Raw genomic sequence first — 20684 nt, 5'->3', positions numbered from 1 at the left:
AGCTGCGCGTGGCACTCTTCCTAGACAGACAGCAGACAGAAACGAAAGAGGCAATTGCGATAAAATGCTAAAATGCTAATAATTTTTATGCAAACACGCGTGTAAACATTATGGCATTATATTGCCTCTCAAATAAATCACAGAGGTCATGTTCATTAATGATGCATTAAGTTATTACCGCGACAGGCCTGAAGTGGCCATGAAGTGGACTAGTGGTGCATGAGCATGTGACATCACAGACCTAATTGATGTGAAAATTTGTTGACAACTATTTTCATAATCTTTCTTTCTTTTCTTTTAAACCCCATGCCAGTTTCCGTAGTCGATTATTATTGATTATATCGATAAGTTATTGCAAAGCCCTAATCAAGATGATTATATTGGGTAATATTTTCAAAAAAGTGTTTGATTAAAAACCCTCTTTTTCAAACATATTAAACATCACTGCCGTGTGAAGAGACTTTTATAATAGTGGTACAGTAACAGAGAAAGGCAGGTCTGCTAATAGATGTGACTAATGTTGCGTGCAAGCAAACGTTACTTTTTCAGACTGTTACTGCTAGAATCAATACAGGCAACTACAAGTACATTAAGATACGCTGTCCACGGCATCAGTTTACTGTGGTGAATTATTACTGAGCTCACTTATCATACAAGAGCCAACTGCTGTGTTTTGACGGCCGGATAATCCGTATGATGCATGAAGCCTAAAATTTTAACATGAAAAACATGTTTTTTTACACCACAGACCTCAAACTGATGACTCATTGTGAGTTCAAGCTATTTCATGAAAACAATTTAGAAAAATATTGGGCCGCCGGCGGCCTCATACTGTTCTCAAGGAACCCACCTTCCCTAAGCACCACCCTCTCGTAAGCAGGGAATCGGGTCGAGACAGCTGCAGAACTTTCCTCTCGGCTCTTCCGCAGATCTTTCTTCTTCGCCGCCCTCTGACCACGTAGTCTCCAGAAGTCTGCCCTGTCACTTCCTGAACTTTTATTATGCGAGTTCTGGACATTAGCCATCTGCTCCGCCCTGAGAGAGACATAAATAAATACACCAGTACAAATAAACATTGCATACTCCTCAGATTATTCATCTCATTATCCGGCTTCTCCATTCTTACCTGCTCTTGTTGGGAATGATGCCCTTCTCCAGCAGCTGTTTGTCTTTGCCCATGCGGATAGCCAGCCAGTTTCCCAGTTTGCCGTCGTATAGGGTGTCCACCACCTTGAAGATCTCACCTCGGGAGAAAGCCAGACACTGAGGAAGCTCCTTCTCGTACTCGAAGTGTGTCCGGATGAAAAACGAGTCTCCTCGACCAGACACCAAGATGTCTTCGTACACTAGGGTACAAGACGTTTAAAATCATTAATTGGTTAGTTGCCTTTCATCTAAAGTGCATTCAACTGACTTATTACACAGGATCGAAATTTCTCATCAACTGAGAGAGCAAGGTTATATTTTTAGGGTTCCTACACCTTAGTTAACTTCAAATTCAAGGAGCTTTCAAGGACTTTCCAGGTCCAATACCCTCAAATTCAAGGACTAAATGTGGGGACTCATTTCAAGTGAGAGCAAGGTTACATCGTGTTACCTTTAAAGATACATTGTTACAGTTCCCTTTTGAGGGAACTTGCGCTGCGTCACTGTGGTGACGCCTCCAAGGATAAGTGCGTCTGAATGTGTTTATCAAATTCAACCAATGGTGAAGCTTAACGACAAAGACAGGGTGACGCGGGAGCCAGGAAGTATATCCCTATCTGAAATATTGCCAAAGACAGCGTTACAGGGACGCAGGAAGTATGGCAAGGAAGACGCAGCGTCTCGTTCCCTTCGCAGGGAACAACAGTTACATACGTAACCAGAGACGTTTTCATTTGTCAAACACAACTATGCAAAAAATCATTTTGGTATGAATCAACATTCACATACAGAAGATATAAGGGCTTACGAACAAGGCTTTGTGTGTTTGTGTATGGATGCACTTAACAGGCCAATGGCTACAAATGGTTTGTACTGATCTGAGACCTCTGTAAACACTACAGTAAGTATGTGGGGATGAAAGGAAGACAGACATAGAGCGCGAGCATTATGGCACAAATTAAATCTGTTAAAACACACACACTATTTTAATGCATCTTATGCTCCATCATCACCAGTAAATAACAGCCTAAACATCAGATTTAACAGATCCAAATCTGATCTAGCAACACAATCATGAACTGGCGAGACAAACAGAAGCTATTACAAAACCAAGTAAACTGATTAGAGACCATCAGAGGCTAACAAAAAATGTTCGACACAGTATCAAACTTATTAAACAAGTACTTTCACAAAGTTCTGTTGTGTTTGTTATATATTTTGAGGAGTATGACTTGTATGCTGAGTGTTATACTATTTTTTTGGTTAAAGGCCCAAGTATGGTCCATTTTATGGCCCAAGTATGGCCCAGGTACAGTGCGCGTGGCTCAACTTTCGCCATCAGAAGAGTGCACTTTTTAAACGCCACGTACATTGCATGCGCCTACAGGATAATCTAGTATGTAGCCCAGGAGATGCATTGCATTTTGTCGCAATGTGCAAAGTGTACACATAAGTAGTCAATTAAACTATACTTTGCAAAGCTGTACGTTCAACCATGCAGGTACAGTTGCGTACATTAAAAAAAAAAAACAGACTATACTTCGGGCTTTATTCAGCACTGAAAAATATCAAGTTATGTTGCGTGCACAACGCCAGGAACTTTTGTCGCCCGTCTCTTTTAGTGATTTCATTGGGAGGCATTCCTAATTCTGGTTCTCATAATAACATTTCACCAAAGACTGGGAACCATTGCTGTTTTAAATGGCCAAGGACTGCCCAAGAGGCCATATAACTAACACGTTATGCAACCAATCATGTTTCGCTTTGTGCCACGTCATGTCTAGGGGAATCAGAGGACGACTTCGAATCTGCTGAAGTGTTTCCAGATAAGTGTGCCATATACATTTAGCCAACAGTCTGTGGGTGTGATGTCTGAGGCTGAGGCTAAGTTTCCATCCATGAGGACAGTTTTAAATCACAAAGTTGCATTTTGCTTATGATGCTGCCTTAGAAAGCAGCAGCCTATGCAGACAGTAAAAAAGAAATGCAGACAGCAGAAAGCAAAACAGCTCACTAGATTTGGAACACAGCCACTGTATTGTACTCCATCTGGCCCGGCTGCCTTTTAACTCCAGCCATGACTGTTGACAGGACAATAGTTTTTTCCGCAGGTGAAGCAAAAGGCAGTGTTCAATGTTTTTAGATTTTCTTGCACTCACCTTCTATTTTATTCTGTGCCAGAATGGTCACGACATCCCCCCGCGGGATCTCCAGCAGGAAGAGCACAGCCTCCTCTCGCACGATGCCCCGAAAGTCAACGTGATTCACCTTTAAAGAGAAACAGATCACACACATGGTTAAAAATAAAATGTGGATAATACATTCAGTGATGTTTGACAATTTTTACACTGGCATATAATTGTTACAAAATAACAAATCTGACTTCCTGATTTAAATGTATAGTACTGTAGGGTTATTATATAATGGGGTCATACAGTACAATTGAAAATATTACGGGTCACAGAGAGGGTGGTTAAGCCAATCACCATTAACACTTCCCCCCCATTGACGCGTTATCTCGTCAATTAAGATTGCCAATAACACATTTTACTACAATCCATATTTCCGCTATTATCCACTAGGTGGCGCTTTACCCACTTATAAAACACTGAAGCATCTATTGATCCAAAAACACTATGTATGTTCCGATTCTGATTTCTAACAAAAGTCGAATTGCAATTATCTCAGCCTTTTGCTCAAAATTTGCCATTTTTGTAGAAACCTACCCATATTTGAGAGGTGATAAAAAGGATGAATTTTTTTCTTCACAACAGCCCTACAATAAAAAAATCCTCCCACTCCATTTTTAATTACCATTAAACCAAAGCAATCTCATTAGACATGCTGTTTTGATTCTCTTGTAAGTGTGACATCACACTGATAAAGCCCAGCCCACAGCCACTGACTGACTGATTCATTTTACCCAAAAGCTTTTTTAGGATGTTGTAGCACTAATGCAGCTAGAGATGCTATTGTCTCAGACTGTATTTACAGGAATCAGATCTATTTTTAACTGAAAGCATTTACTGTCTATTGGTAAGAGAGTGAGGAGCAGTCGCTTACTTGCATTTAAAGGTACACTCATGAAAAGCTTTTTTGCTACCACCCAAATAGTGGCATTTTGGACATGCTATAATAAATGATCTGTGGGGTATTTTAAGCTGTAAACTTCACAGATACACCTGAGACTTATATTACATCTTGTAAAAATGGGCATAATATGGCCCCTTAAAGTCTTCAGGGAAAACTACTCCACATTAAACAAAAGCAGAGTAAATGATGACCGCTGCTGTTTATACCTTCATGATCTGATCTCCCACACGGAGACCTTCTTCTTCAGCTGGACTGCCCTCCTGAACTCCTGCTATAAATATCCCAACATCATTTCCTCCAGCCAGTCTCAGTCCCACACTCTCTCCTTTCTGGAAGCTTACCATCACTGTGTTGGGCCTGAGAGAGAGAGCGAGAGAGAGACAGCGAGAGCATGAGGTATTTACTAACATTTCTCTGGTCTGTAATAAGAGATGGTTTTCCCTTGTGACATCACTTCAGAAAGGCATCATGAAGCATCTGGCAGGAATAGATATATGACTTTTTGTGGAACCGTTATGGGAAGATATTTCTTTGATAAAGTAAGAATAAACTGTAGATAATAGGCCATGCAAACAAAGACTATGTTTACATGCACCCTCATAATGCGATTTTGGAAATATTGCCATTACACTATCTCATGTAAACACAATACTTTGATCAAAAGATTGTGATTAAGCTCAGAATCGCAGCAAGTATAATCGTATTAAAACATGTGCTGTATGTCGATTTTAATTGCAATACATGGCCATGTAAACACTTTAATCACATACACTCACCTAAAGGATTATTAGGGACACCATACTAATACAGTGTTTGACCCTCTATTGCCTTAATTTTACGTGGCATTGATTCAACAAGGTGCTGAAAGCATTCTTTAGAAATGTTGGCTCATATTGATAGGATAGCATCTTGTAGATTTGTGGGATGTATATCAAGGGCACAAATCTCCCGTTCCACCACATCCCAAAGATGCTCTATTGGGTTGAGATCTGGTGACTGTGGGGGGGCATTTTAATACAGTGAACTCATTGTCATGTTCAAGAAACCAATTTGAAATGATTCAAGCTTTGTGACATGATGCATTATCCTGCTGGAAGTAGCCATCAAAGGATGGGTACATGGTGGTCATAAAAAAATGGACATGGTCAGAAACAATGCTCAGGTAGGCCGTGGTATTTAAATGATGCCCAATTGGCACTAAGGGGCCTAAAGTGTGTCAAGAAAACATCCTCCACACCATTACACCACCAACACCAGCCTGCACATTGTTAACAAAGCATGACGGATCCATGTTCTCATTCTGTTTACGCCAAATTATGACTCGACCATCTGAATGTCTCAACAGAAATCGAGACTCATCAGACCAGGCAACATTTTTCCAGTCTTCAACTGTCCACTTTTGGTGAGCTCGTGCAAATTGTAGCCTTTTTTTCCTATTCGTAGTGGATAGGAGTGGTACTTGGTGGGGTCTTCTGGTGTTGTAGCCCATCCAGAATTTGACTCACCCGTAAATAGCTTCATCCTCCGGGCTGGGTCTGAGCAGGATTTTGGGGGTTGTCTTTACTGCTGCTGTATATTGAAAATAAAAGATTTAACAGCATGTCCGTTAACAGTTTACCACAGTTTGGGATGATTTTTTTATTCAAAATATTTTGTCTGGCATTGTAGTGAAAAAAAAAAAACATATGACAGTAAACTGTGTCACTTGAAAACTATACATTTATCTACAAACAAAAGGCGCAGGTTTTTATTCAAACATCAAACTCTGGGGCTTTCTTACGGGGTGGCTCTTCTTCACGTGGCTCTTCTCTCTCCTGAGCTGGGGGTGGATCTGGGGTTTTGTAAGGAGATGATGTCACAGGTATCTTGACCAATCGGCTTTGATGTTCCTCCCTGATAATACAACACAGTCCAATTTAAGATGAGCAGATGAATGATATCCTACAGCATGGTTTTATCTTGACAAAGTATGCACTGAGACAACTTAGTTTAGATTAAAGGCGGGGTGCATGATCTCTGAAAGCCAATGTTGACATTTGAAATCACCTAAACAAACACGCCCCTACCCTAATAGAATCTGGACCTTCTTTGATAGACCCGAGACGTACGCAACCCAGACAATGATGTTGGTTAGTAGACACGCCCCTTACTGCTGATTGGCTACAAGTGTGTTTTTGTACTCGGCCCGACTCCCTTTTCCAAAGTGTTTTTCAAAAAGCATGCACCCCGCCTTTTGTCTTTTTTTAGTTACAGAGAATTAAGTATTACGGTGCAGATAACAAAAATAAGAGGTTAAGCCAGGACTATACTGGAAGATTTTGAGCAAAGTCTAGTTTTTAGACCAAAAATATCAAATTTAAATGATTTTGTGCATAAAACAAGCAAAAACAAGCAATTGTTTGTTGCAAAATTTTTCTTGAATTTAGTGTTTAAGAAAAATGTCCAAGATTTTTTGCTTACCCCATTGGCAGATTTTTTTGGCTTGTTTTATGCACAAAATCACTTAAATGTGATATTTTTGGTCTAAAAACTAGACTTATTTTCTTGGGTCATTTTGCTCATCAAGAAAAAGCAATTATTGAGATATTGTTACTGAAAACAAGACAAAAATACTAAGAAAATATTTTCTTGAAAATAAATTTTTGCAGCGAGTCTGTCCGGAAAACTGCCCATAAGACACCCATTATTTAGTATTTATGTCTTGTTTTTTTTGCACAAATATCTAAAAATTCTCAAATCAAGATGCATTTTCTTGATGGGCAAAATCACCTAAAAAAAGTGTATCGTTTTTAGACGAAAAATATAATATTTAAGTGATTTTGTGCATAAAACAAGCAAAAAATCGGCCAATATGGTAAGCAAATTTTTCTTGAATTTTTCTTTAAATACGTGTTTAAGAAAGATAATTGCTTACTCCATTGGCAGATTTGGCATGTTTTATGCACAAATTCACCTAAATTAGATTTTTTTGTACTATTTTCTTAGCTCATATTGCTTATCAAGAAAATGCATCTTGATTTAAGAATTTTTAAATATTTGTACTTAAACCAAGACAAAAATACTAAATAAGAAAGCCATTTTTTGCCGTGGACACCGTGTTGTGCATTTTCAATATGTGCTGAGGTGCTCATAATTCATGCACATAAATTATACAGTGCACTAAAGCTCACCTGACGTTCTCTCGTGCCACATCATTAGAAGAATGTGAGGAGAGGTCGGACTGGCGTGACCTTTGGTCATCTTGTGGTGAGTAGGAATGATACGACTCCATCTCAGAGATATCTGGGGAAAAAACAAGTATCTACAATGAGAATCAATCAATTTCCCTTTACTCTAAACAGGAAAGAGACGAGGCCCAGTGGAGACAGAATTAAGCGGACCCACAACCACAAACACGGACCACCATGTTACTGTCGACTTGGTGTTAATTTGCCAAGATCTGCCCCGTTATAACAGTTTTTGTTTATAACCCTGTAATTTTGAGCAAAGGATGAGTCAAGGGTGTAATGAAAAGGCACAATGGACATAATCGTGATTATTGACACCTACAGGATTCATATAAAACTTAAAATTTCATAAAGCTGTTGTAAAAAAAACAATAGCAGTGTTATACAGAGGCAGAAGGTATGTCGAACAGGTAAGATTAATCGTAAAGACAAAACACCCTGAAGAAGCCAAAGAAAAAGACAGAGACAGGAAGTAACATCTACAGCAAACTGTCTTGGAGAGCAGAGCTGTGTGCAAAAGCAGCTGATCCCTGCATACATAAAAGCTGATCGAAGTTAAAGCCACAATATGTAAGATTTTTGTAATTCATTACCTCATCCATGAACATGTTTAGCAAATTCCATATGTCTCCAGATGGTGAAAACATCTCTGATTGTTCCACTTCATAACGTCATTAAAGAAATAATCCAGCCAAATATCAAAATTACCCCATGATGTACTCACCTTCAAGCAATCCAAGATACATATGTCCATAATCTTTCAGGAAAAAAAACATTTGGAGCTATTTTAGTAAATATCCTTGCTTTTCCAAACTTATAACAGTAGAAAACAGGGATCAGGGAGCAACTTCTGACTTTAAACCCCAAAAATAGTGCATTCATCCTTCACATAGGTAATCCACATGGCTCCAATGGTTTAATAAAGGTCTTTAATCAATGTGATATTGTACGAAAATATCTATATTTCAAAGTTTATAATCCGTAATAAATACCACCATCTTGGACTTACCCACAATATACCTTTACTAACACCTTGGAGCCGTGTGGATTACTTCTGTAAAAGATGGATGCACTTATTTGGGATTCAAAGTTGCTCCCTGATCCCGTTTTTTTACCGTTATAAGCTTGGAAAAGCAAGGACATTTACTAAATTAACTCCAAATTAGGGTGATGGACATATGTATCTGCTTGAGGGTTGGTAAATCATGGGGTCATTTTGATATTTGCCTGGAGTATCACTTTAGGCTTCACATTTGTTTTTGTGTTATTGTGAAATAGCGACCTCTAGTGCTAAAAATACTACATATTGTGCCTTTAAAGGAAGAGTTTTTCATTGTGTCATTATTTACTCACCCTTGTTCAAATCCTGCATGACTTTCTTTTATATGTGAAGCATTAAATGGGATATTATGAAGAATCTTTTCAATACAATGACAGCCCAAAGTGATATATTATTATAGTATACTCGTGTGCTATATTTTAAATCTTTTAAAGCCCTGTCTGAGAAACAGATTAAAATGAAGTCATTATTCACATTTGTGAGGTGTTAACCAGAGTAGAATATTATTAGTGAATAAATAACAATTATTTCATAAGTTTCTCATTCAAAGCTTTGCATACTTTTAACCATTTTTTGTAACTTAGAAGCCATGGTCAATACTGTTTATGGATTCTTCAAAACATCAAATTTTAAAGGAAAACACCACCGTTTTTCAATATTTTACTATGTTCTTACCTCAACTTGGATGAATTAATACATACCTATCTTTATTCAATGCGTGCACTTCATCTTTGTACAGCGCCGCAGCGTGTCGTGAATGTGTTAGCATTTATCCTAGCCCCATTCATTCCTCAGGATCCAAACAGGGATGTATTTAGAAGCCACCAAACACTTCCATGTTTTTCCTATTTAAAGACTGTTACATGAGTAGTTACACTAGTAAATATGGTATGCATAGGTATGTATTAATTCGTCTAAGTTGAGGTAAGAACATAGTAAAATATAAAAAACAGTGATGTTTTCCTTTAAAAAAGGAGAGTCATACAGATTTCGACTGACATGAGAAAAAGTAAATACTGACACAAATTTCTCAAACCATCTGAGCGAACTGTTCCTCTAAGTTCTCAGTTTCTAAAGCTCTTGTCCAGGATAGTTAAGAGTAAAACCAACAAGATGCAGAGCACAAAGCAGAACGAGAATGAGGTGTCGCCCTGAAAAAGAAAGCCAGACAGAAAGTCGACCGGTGGAAAAAGGAAAAAGTTACTGTGTGATCTGCTGGTGAATCTAAGTGCACGTCCAGTGAATTAACAGAACTCCTCTGTTCTTCTGAGCACTGCTGATGGGTGGAAGCGTGACTGTCCTCCAAATCTAATACACACTCCATCCATAAAAGAGCAAACCAACTCGGCTTTTCAGCTGCTGTGGGTGTTAACACATGGAGCTAATATGCTAACACAGATGTATAATACACAATATTGGTAACAAATTGAAGAACTGTATTTCTCGACCTTGGTTTCCATTTTTGATTCTTGATTTTAAAAGGTTTAGATATTGGTGTGTGTATGTTGGTTGATCTATTGATTAGGTTAAATTGCATTTTTAAAGTCAATCCACCTAGATTCAGCAATGCACTGTTTATTTGTACCTAATACAATATGAAGTTGAAAAAATTAACAATTTCCCCGCCATTGACAATTTATCTTGTCAATTAAGAGAAAACATTTCCCTGCCAATGACGCTTTCCTAACAAGTTTTTACAGTAATCTGTAATTCCGTTATTATCCACTAGATGGCCATGATTACCCAATTTATAAAAAACTGAAGCAAAAAACAAATTTTTCAACATTTAAAACTCTAAAATAAATGGTTGATTTAAAAAAAAACAACAATTCTTAGTATTTTTGTCTTGTTTTCAGTAAAAATATAAAAAAATTCTTACATTGAGATGCTTTTTCTTGATGAGCAAAACGAAGTCTAGTTTTTAGATCAAAAAGATCAAATTTAAGTGATTTTGTGCATAAAACAAGCAAAAAAATCTGCCAATGAGGTAAGAAAATTTTTCTTGAATTTAGTGTTTAAGAAAAAATTTCAAGATTTTTTGCTTACCCCATTTTTATTTTGACCAAGTATGCAAACACTGAGAGCACTTAGTTTAGATTGAAGGCGGGGTGCATGATCTCTGAAAGCCAATGTTGATATTTGAAATCACCTAAACAAACACACCCCTACCCTAATAGAATCTGGACCTTCTTTTGATAGACACGCCCCACACGTAAGCAACCCAGGCAACGATGTCAGTTAATAGATACGCCACTTACTGCTGATTGGCTACAAGTGTGTTTTGGTACTTGGCCTGACTCCCTTTTCCAAAGTGTTTTTCAAAAATTATGCACCCCGCCTTTAACCTCCTTAGACCCCATGCTTTGGTTGGTCTTTTTTCAGATTTGTTCCAGGTATTTTGGGGTTAGGAAAAACCAATAAATATAATAACCAAATATTTTTCTTTGACCATGAAGCAGTGTAACGGTCCATGTTTGTGTACAACAGGTTCCAGTTACACAGAATTAAGTAATATGGTGCAAACAACAAAAATAAGAGGTTAAGCCAGGACTTTATTGGAAATTTGGACCAAAGTCTAGTTTTTAGACCAAAAATATCAAATTTAAGTGATTTTGTGCATAAAACAAGCAAAAAAATCTGCCAATGGGGTAAGCAAATTTTTCTTGAATTTAGTGTTTAAAGGAATAGTCTACTCATTTTCAATATTAAAATATGTTATTACCTTAACTAAGAAGAGTTGATACATCCCTCTATCATCTTAGTGCGTGCACGTTAGCGCTGGAGTGCGCTGCGACACTTCGATAGCATTTAGCTTAGCCCCATTCATTCAATGGTACCACTCAGAGATAAAGTTAGAAGTGACCAAACACATCAACGTTTTTCCTATTTAAGACGAGTAGTTATACGAGCAAGTTTGGTGGTACAAAATAAAATGTAGCGCTTTTCTAAGCAGATTTAAAAGAGGAACTATATTTTATGGCGTAATAGCACTTTTGGGAGTACTTCGACTCGGCGCAGTAACACCCTCCCTCTCCCATTATGAGAGGGAGAAGGGGAGCGGATTTTTCAGGGCGAGTTGAAGTACTCCCAAAAGTGCTGTTCCGCCATACAATATAGTTCCTCTTTTAAATCCGCTTAGAAAAGCGCTACGTTTTGTTTTGTACCACCAAACTTGCTCGTATAACTACTCGTCTTAAATAGGAAAAACGTTGATGTGTTTGGTCACTTCTAACTTTATCTCTGAGTGGTACCATTGAATGAATGGGGCTAAGCTAAATGCTATCGAAGTGTCGCAGCGCGCCCCAGCGCTTACGTGCACGCACTAAGATGATAGAGGGATGTATCAACTCTTCTTAGTTAAGGTAATAACATATTTTAATATTGAAAATGAGTAGACTATTCCTTTAAGAAAAATGTTCAAGATTTTTTGCTTACCCCATTGGCAGATTTTTTAAAATTATTTTCTTGGGTCATTTTGCTCATCAAGAAAAAGCATCTTAATTAAAAAAAAAATGGTATTTTTACTGAAAACAAGTCCAAAAAACTAAGATTTTTTTTCTTGAAAATCATTTTTAAATGAAACCTTTAACTAAAACTTTTTAGAATCACCTTTTTCATTTTTTTCAGAAGTGCTCAATCTGATCTTTATCAGTCACTGTGTTATATTTGCAGATGATTAAGGTACATGTAAACATAGCTACTGATGAATAAGAGTATGTGTTTTCCAGACTGCTGAGGAGAAAGGCGTGTTTCCATCTGTCGGGTGGGGATAAAATTACAGTCGATGTCTTATGAGGAGACAAAACCACAGAGAGGAGACAGCTGCATGTTTCAATCCCTGACTACAACCCAAAACAGCAAAGCCACGACCTCTGGTTTAGTTCAAAGCACACTCATCCATTCAGCCCACAAAACACACACACACACATAGTTTATTACTAAATGAGCAAGAATATTTTATAATCATTATTTAAATAACACCAGTAACAATGCAAAATGAATTAAATATTAATAGATTATTACAGTTTATAAAGGCAATCAAGTCATAACTCTATGAGAAATCAATGTGAAAGCAGTTTTATGTGGTCGTCGAGCACAATTATTTAAATTCACATGCAGCAATGAAGCAAATTCGCATGTTGCCATCACATTCACTTGCATGCAAAACACACAAAATCTGGAAAAACACAGAGGGAACTGAACTGATTTATCACAGCGATTCCTAAGCTTCCTAGATCAACCATAAAGTCACAGCTTTTTGCATACAATGCAAAATTAAAATGAGGAGCTAGCCGAGGGCCGACCACCGCATCATGTAGTCAAAATGAAAAGTAGAGTGCGTGAGAAGCAATAAACCGTAAGCGATGCTTTTCAGCGGCAGGATGTAAATCACACCTTGTTTTTACTTGGCTAAACAGCGGGGAACAACATACTCGATGCCCACGGTGAGTCATTTTCAAATGGAAAAAAATGGAAACCCAGCATCTCCACCTGCATTTAATAACTCAAGGGTGTTATGTCTGAATGAGCGATACGATACGCAGCTGTCCCGCCCTAACAACAGCTGAAGAGTATGAAATAGCATCTGAGAGATTGTGTTATCCTTCCAAAAACTGACAGCAACATGGATAAAGAAGTCACCACCACACAAACGTAACATTGAATAGTTTCATTTATTGATTATGAAGGGTATTAAAAAGGAGGTTAGCATAAAAATATAAGAGCACAGTGTGAAGGTTTTACAGGTTTTTGAGGCAAAATCATGATTAAAGATTAAAGGCAACCAGACTTTATGTCGCATCTCTGCGGTCCATCAGTTAAAAGTAAGACATATCTGTATTATCTGAAAAAAAAGAGAACACAAAAATAGAATTTCTATTTTAAGCATGCAGACAGGCGGATCTAATCTAATCTGGTCCATGTGTTTAAAAGACACCTGGTACTAGCACCTCACTTCCACTGTCAGAAGATATGGTCAAAAATGGTCCCTGGATGTCACTGGGGCAGTACGTTTTTAAAAAGTTCACATTTGCACCTAAAGAGTTCATTTTATTACCTCTGAGGTACATATTGGTATACATATCCGTACCTTAATGGTACATATAGGACCATTTTAAAGGGGCACTTCACTGTTTTTGAAAATATGCTCATTTTCCAGCTCCCATAGAGTTAAATATTTGATTTTTACCATTTTGGAATCCATTTAGCGATCTCTGGATCTGGCGTTACTACTTTTAGCATAGCTTAGCATAATCCATAGAATCTGATTTGACCATTAGCATTGCGCTTAAAAATAACCAAAGAGTTTCGATATTGTTCCTATTTAAAACTTGACTCTTCTGTAGTTACATCGTGTACTAAGACCGATGGAAAATTTAAAGTTGTGATTTTCTAGGCCGATATGGTTAGGAACTATACTCTCATTCTGGCGTAATAATCAACTTTGCTGCAGTCGCAATAATATTACACAATGCCCAAAAATAGTCCCCTGCTATTGAAAGTTACCAAGGGGACTACTTTCAGGTGCTGCGTAATATCATTGCACCTCCTGCAGCCATGTTACAACAGCAAAGTCCTTGCTTATTACGCCAGATTGAGAGTATAGTTTCTAGCTATATCTGCTTAGAAAATATCAACTTTTAATTTTCTGGCGGTCTTAGTACACAATGTAAAAGTGTCAAGTTTTAAATAGGAAAAATATAGAAACTAAGGTACGATGCTAATGGTCTAATCAGATTCAATGGATTGTGCTAAGCTATGCTAAAAGTGGTAGCGCCAGACCCGGAGATCGGCTCAATGGATTCCAAAATGGTAAAAATCAAATGTTTAACACTAGGGAGCTGGAAAATGAGCATATTTTTTAAAAAAAGTGGAGTGTCCCTTTAAAGGGTAGTGCCCCAGTGACTGCTTAGGACCATTTTTCTGACAATGTGGAGACCACATGGGCATGAAATATAAATACACTTTTTATATGGCTATACTTATAAACCTGTACATACCAGGTAATGTTTAAAACGCTTGAGCTGGTGTACTGATTACATTGTGTGAAAGTATGTGATCATACAGTATGCATCAGGACACATTAGCATTTAAGAAAATAAAACTTAACGTTAAGTAAATACTGGCAAAATTTATTGCCAAACTATCCCTTTAAAACCAAGGCTGCGTCCGAAATCTGAGGCAACTGACTTGTGGCCTCGCTGCCTCATGAGGCAATGACTTCAGCGGCACGACGACAGCTCCAGGAAACGCATTCAGACAGCCTTCATAGGCAGCATAACAGAATTCTGTTCGAAATTAAAACAGACGGTGCCTTTGTGATAACTAAACCTATATTTAAAAACTACAATACTAATTTCTTACTAGAAATGCAATCAAAAGCTGCAAAACGTGAAAATATAACTTTGTTTACACTAAATTTGTGCTCCAGCATCTTTCTTAGCCGCCATTTTATTTTTCTGCACATGACCAGGCTCAACCAATCATATTCCACGTGCATACCCACGCACAGAATTGAAGGACAAGACATCGCTATCACAAAGCAATTTGTACATATTTTACAAGGTGGCTAATTTCGTATTAAATGTCACGTTCTTTCTGATCCTATTTTTTTTAATCCTAGTTAGTGTGTAATATTGCTATAATTGCATAAATAATACCTGTAAAATGATAAAGCTCAAAGTTTACTGCCAGGCAATATATTTTCTTTAACAGAAATCGTCTTTCAAAGTCTACAGCTAACAGCCGGTTTGGAATACAACCCTCTAATTCCTTCTTAAATGACGTCAGTAAAACCAAACTCAATATGTCAGATGCCAGCTAAGCTAAAGGCAAGCTAAGCTGCTATCCAATCACAACACACTAAACAAACGACACAATCAGAACTCGATATGTATTTCTGAAGGAGGGACTTCGTAGAACAAGGAAGACCTCAGCCCGTTTTGAGGTCAGCGAAAACAGCGGTATACAGATAAATAAATTGTGTAAAAAAAATGGTTTTTTTTACACGTGAAACATGATGTTATATTGCGCACTGTAAACACAATCAAAGCTTCAAAAACACAGAAAGAACGGGACCTTTAAAGGGATAGTTCGGCCAAAAATGATATTAAACCCATGATTTACTCACCCCCAAGCTGTCCAAGTTGCATATGTCCATCGTTTTTCAGACAAACACATTTTCGGATATTTTAGAAAATGTTTTAGATCTTTCAGTTGATTAAATGTAATGTTACGGGGTCCACGACCTTCAAGTCCAAAAAAGTGCGTCCATTCTTCACAAATTTAATCCAAACGGCTCCAGGATGATAAACAAAGGTCTTCTGAGGGTAATCCGTGCGGTGTTGTTGTAGAAATATCCATATTTAAAACTTTATTAACGTAAATAACTACCTTCTGGTAGCGCCGCCATCTTAGTCACGTCCATACTCAGGATGAGAGCTTACGCAGCGTACGGAGGCTACTCTGCTGCTGCTCTGTGCCCCCGCCCCTTCGAATTTGTCATACGTCACTAAGAAAAGTGCGTACACTACGCTAATACTCTCTCCTGAATACAGAGGAGTCTTAGATGGCGGCGCTACCGGAAGGTATTTATTTACGTTAATAAAGTTTTAAATATGGATATTTCTACAACAACACTGCGCGGACTACCCTCAGAAGACCTTTGTTTATCATCCTGGAGCCGTTTGGATTTAATTTGTGAAGGATGGATGCACTTTTTTGGACTTGAAGGTCGTGGACCACGTAACATTACATTTAATCAACTGAAAGATCTAAAACATTTTCTAAAATATCCGAAAATGTGTTTGTCTGAAAAACGATGGACATATGCATCTCGGACAGCTTGGGGGTGAGTAAATCATGGGTTTAATATCATTTTTGGCCGAACTATCCCTTTAATTGGTACGACCACATTCGTTTTTTGTATTGCCTTGACCCCTGTGACGTTGGAGATATAGGGGTGGGGTTTCGTTATTGTTTTTTTTTTTTTTTGATAATCATATGTTTCTGCATGATTCATTCGTAAAAATTCATACAAATTAGCCAACTTGTAAAATATGTCCGAATTCTCGTGAGATCAGGCTGGGCAATACAATGAAGGTATCTCAGGAGGAGACAGGACGTAAAACAAACATTTCGATTTGGTCGTGCCTTGAAGCCTTCAAATTATTTTAGAGATTTTGGACGCAGCCCAAGTTAACATGGGGGTAATAAAATAAAAATCAAAGCTTTGCTAAAAAGGGTTAATAAGGAACAGTGTGTATGGCAGTACAAGCATTTAGTTTTCATTAAATGTATGTATTAACTCATTAAATCTATAGGATACAGTTGAAATTATGACACTGGTTGATAACCTGTTCTGGCACCAGTAGTGACAAATTAATTCTGTGCCTCCATACTCTCATTTCCAGTCCATGAATAGTTACGTGCATAATTACCCATCATTTATAACAGCCTATGCGCCTGGTTAACATGTACGTGATATTACAAATCTGATTTATCTGAGCCAATCTGTGCTATCTGATTTTAATTAAAGTGTGATGTTGGAGAAAAACCCAGCAGAGGGTAGCATCATCGCTCAGGAAGGGCTGCACTGGAGGGTAACCTAAAATAAAATAGTACATTATAGGAAAAAACGTACCGTCAGGCTCCGAGTCGCTGTCCGCCAGAGCAGGAATGCGCACCAGGACCTGCCTATGGTCTCGTTGGACCACCAGTTGCAGTTTGCCTCGTGATTTTTCAATCAGCTTGCCGGCATCGCTTAGAGAGAGATTCTCAGTGACCGTTCCGTTTATCTGAAGAAATTAAATAAATTAACACCTCGAGTGCATAAAGTAATCCCAATACTGTGTGGCTATTTTGTAAGGGGTCTGATAGGTACTACCTTAAGAATGATGTCACCTTCCTGAAGATTCCCATCTCTGGCAGCCAATCCCGTGCTGGTCATCTCCTTGATGAAGATCTGGCTGCCCAATCGAAGACCGTACTCTACAATGAATCGGTATCAAGCATTGGTTTTGTTTAGCAAAGTTACTCAATATATCATGCTAAATGATCAACATGATCTTGCATAAAACTAAAGGCTTTTCCTTTTCCAAAGAAAGTTTAAATCCAGCAGCTCTCACCTTCATTGGGCCTGTTTTTCACCAGCATTACATTAACTGGCGGTTCTAGGGGCTCAAGGTTATGACGGTCTCCTCCCCTGACTCTATCTCTGCTGGGAGAGGGCGAGTTATCCTGTAGCCGGTCCCTACTGTGACTTCTTAGCATCCTCTCATCCGGCCGAGAGTCATACCTCCGCGTGTCGTATCCCTGGTCCCTCCCGTAACTTCCGACAGGGCTACCTCCTCCTCCACGCCCTCTGCTGTGCTGCCTCTGATAGGAAGGCTCCGGGCTGGACCCACGCTCCAGAGTCCGGCCCCGGCTGCCGTCCCTTCGGTAGCCGCCATCCGAGCTGGGTGATCTCTCCGTGCTCCTGCCTCTGCTCCGCTCTCTCCGGGAGTCGTAACTCCGGTAATCTGGTTCCAAGTAGTCTTTCCGGCTCTTGTCAAGGCTGCGGTCACGATCCCGGTCACGGGGGATGCTAAGGCCGCCATTTCCCCGGAGATAATCGGAGTCGGGGTCACTGTGAACGCTGCGGTTATCCTCAGGATAGTAGCTGGATATGTTGTAGTCGCGGCTATCCACGCTTGGGGACGGGGGACGCTTGAGGACAGGCACCTTGCGAGCCCTCTTTACAGTCTGTGGGGATATACAAGCAAATTATTCTTAAATTAGTTATTTTATCTGCCTGTTACCAAATGTTTTCATGTAAAATGACCTAATTCAATGTTCAGATAAATTTAGATAACAGAGCTTGAGTTAAAAGCTTTAATTTAATTTTAGCAGCATCATTTATTAACATTTTCTATACTAAAAAAAATGTATTATGCTTTTAATTTGAAATAATACATGTTGATATTCACAACAAATAAACAAGGTGGCATCTTTTACACTTCAGTTAGACAATACTCACTATTTTGGCCACTTTCCCACATTTTCGAAGTTGTTGCACAGCAAAAGAATGAGGCACATTATCCATGGGGATGGAGTTGACCAATATAACGCGATCATTCTCGCTGTCACAAGCAAAACAAAATAGACATTAGACATTTAAATCTGTGTCTTTATATTTACACCATTTTATTTACAACTTAAACAATGTTTGAAAGCTTATGAAAGTAACCTTTTTTACATTTGCAGAACAGTCGTTTGTCAAAGCGACAAAGATTTTAAGCTTTTAAAGCTTACACTTTTTTTGAATACATTTTGGGAATACAATGGGTAAACACAATACTTGGGTCAATGACGTTAATTATTTTGTGTTTGTATGGTTTAATTAAATGTAAAAGGGTTAAAATTGCTAAATAAATTTGCATACATTCTCTCTTCTTTGGAGATCAAGTCTAAAGTTTCTGGTTTTATTTCATTTTGAAAGAATATTTGGGGGATAATTGCAAAAATGTCAATGTGGTGTAACCGGTCTGTGTCAACTGGTGTAACTATTTTTTTTTAATGAAAATATAAATATATTCATTAAAAAATGTGGAATAAAATATAATAACCTAGTTTAGCGTAATATTATTTTTTTTACATAAATTTTTACGTCTTTTGTCAAAGATTATTTAGAAAACAAAGCTGTTTTCAGCATATGTCAGGACAAATACAAAAACACTTTTAAAATTTACATTTAGAAATAAATAATAAAATAATATTTTAAAATGTTTTTGTAATTACGCATACATGCCATTAAGGTGGATAAAATATTTAATATTTTTCATTCTTTGGCGCAATTGGCGATTACACCACTTGACATTTTCAAGTCCATTCAGTCTTAACTTTATAAAAATGGTGCAAATGTCATTTTTATTGCATAAAATTAACATAAATGAAGTACAGGCCAAAAGGTTGGACACACTTGACTAAAATGTTACCTATGATTTTAAAAATCTTTTAATCTGAAAGTGTATGGTTAAATGCATGAAATTACGTTTATAAAAAAAACTATACCTGTGCCAAACAGATTAATTTCTGTTATTAGAACACTAAAATTTTATTTTAAACTATTATTTTTTAAATAGATGGCTTGCACTGAATATTTAAGAAAAATCTGTCAATAAGAGCCCAGATTAAATGTAAAGTCCTTCAATATTCTTTAAAATTCAGTCTAAAGTAAAACTTCAAGAAGCTTCTTGATAAAATGACGACAATTTCGAGGCAAAGGGTGACTGCACTTCAGATGATAAAATAAAACAGAATTTTGATTTATTTTGGATGCTTTCAGTCACTAACATGATTCCTACAGTTGCATTTGTGTTATGCCACAGTTTGGACGAGTTTATTATTATTCTGTTATGTGGAAAAATATATAAATAAAGAACGAGTGAGTGTGTCCATACTTTTGGCCTGTACTGTACATTGAAATAAACCTGATGCTTTTAAAAAGTTTTTTTTAAAAGATTTTTGAATTTCTTATCTTGCCAAACCTTTTTTGTCACTGACCCACTTATTAACCTGGCTCTGCTGAGGTAAAATAATGGTGTACTTATACCCGTAAACACATATAAACACGTTTGCATTAGCATGGTTAATGAAGCATACAAGAGCAGTCCATCGGCTGGTCCCCCTTGCAGAACGTCTGACACAATGATGGACGTTTCTCCGTTTTCCACGTTAGGATTGTCTCGGCCCCCAGACACAGCAATTCCAAAGCCCATCTTAGCGTCCTAGGATAAGCATGTTGGGAAAGAGAAAAAAAAGAGATTGCTCTCAGTAAAAATGAATGCATTTCCTCAAGTCATACATCACAGCTAGCGTGAGAGCTAGCCGGCCCTGGGGCGGTGGAGGCCTTGTGTGTGATATTGCTTTATAAAGAAGCGAAAACAATTGGGTTATGCAATCAGGCCTGATGTATCTCTTATAATACACAACCACCACGGCACATTCAATCTAATAGAGACACGGTTCCACCTCATTTCCTGGCTAAATAACAACCTGCTGCACCTGCCACTGAGGAACGCTGAATAAATACAGCCTAATGACCGGCTATTGCTGGCTTGATGCAAGCTGACTCTCATATTTTTAGAACCAATTAAAGGCGGATATAAAACCTGACAGTG

At 37.9% G+C, this 20684-nt stretch overlaps 1 protein-coding gene across 7 annotated transcripts in view; it reads right to left on the bottom strand.

Moving 5' to 3' along the window:
* tjp2b (tight junction protein 2b (zona occludens 2)) overlaps window positions 1-20684 on the bottom strand; it is a 76932-nt gene that overhangs the window by 9953 nt on the left and 46295 nt on the right. For 6 of the 7 annotated variants that reach the window (XM_065248344.2, XM_065248345.2, XM_065248347.2 and 3 more), the window contains exons 3-14: window positions 20167-20291; window positions 18542-18644; window positions 17652-18267; window positions 17411-17514; window positions 17168-17321; window positions 7410-7521; window positions 6020-6132; window positions 5745-5808; window positions 4446-4596; window positions 3306-3414; window positions 1127-1346; window positions 851-1035 (exon numbers count right to left, since the gene is read on the bottom strand). In XM_065248344.2, coding sequence (XP_065104416.1) covers window positions 851-1035; window positions 1127-1346; window positions 3306-3414; window positions 4446-4596; window positions 5745-5808; window positions 6020-6132; window positions 7410-7521; window positions 17168-17321; window positions 17411-17514; window positions 17652-18267; window positions 18542-18644; window positions 20167-20291 — 2056 coding nt within the window. Of the gene's footprint in view, window positions 1-850; window positions 1036-1126; window positions 1347-3305; window positions 3415-4445; window positions 4597-5744; window positions 5809-6019; window positions 6133-7409; window positions 7522-13180; window positions 13370-17167; window positions 17322-17410; window positions 17515-17651; window positions 18268-18541; window positions 18645-20166; window positions 20292-20684 lie in introns of those variants that run through there. The other variant, XM_073816204.1, reaches the window with a different exon arrangement.

The sequence above is a fragment of the Paramisgurnus dabryanus genome, chromosome 11 (genome assembly GCF_030506205.2).
Source record: "Paramisgurnus dabryanus chromosome 11, PD_genome_1.1, whole genome shotgun sequence".
Lineage (NCBI taxonomy): Eukaryota > Metazoa > Chordata > Actinopteri > Cypriniformes > Cobitidae > Paramisgurnus > Paramisgurnus dabryanus.
This window is presented reverse-complemented; position numbering and strand designations above follow the sequence as displayed.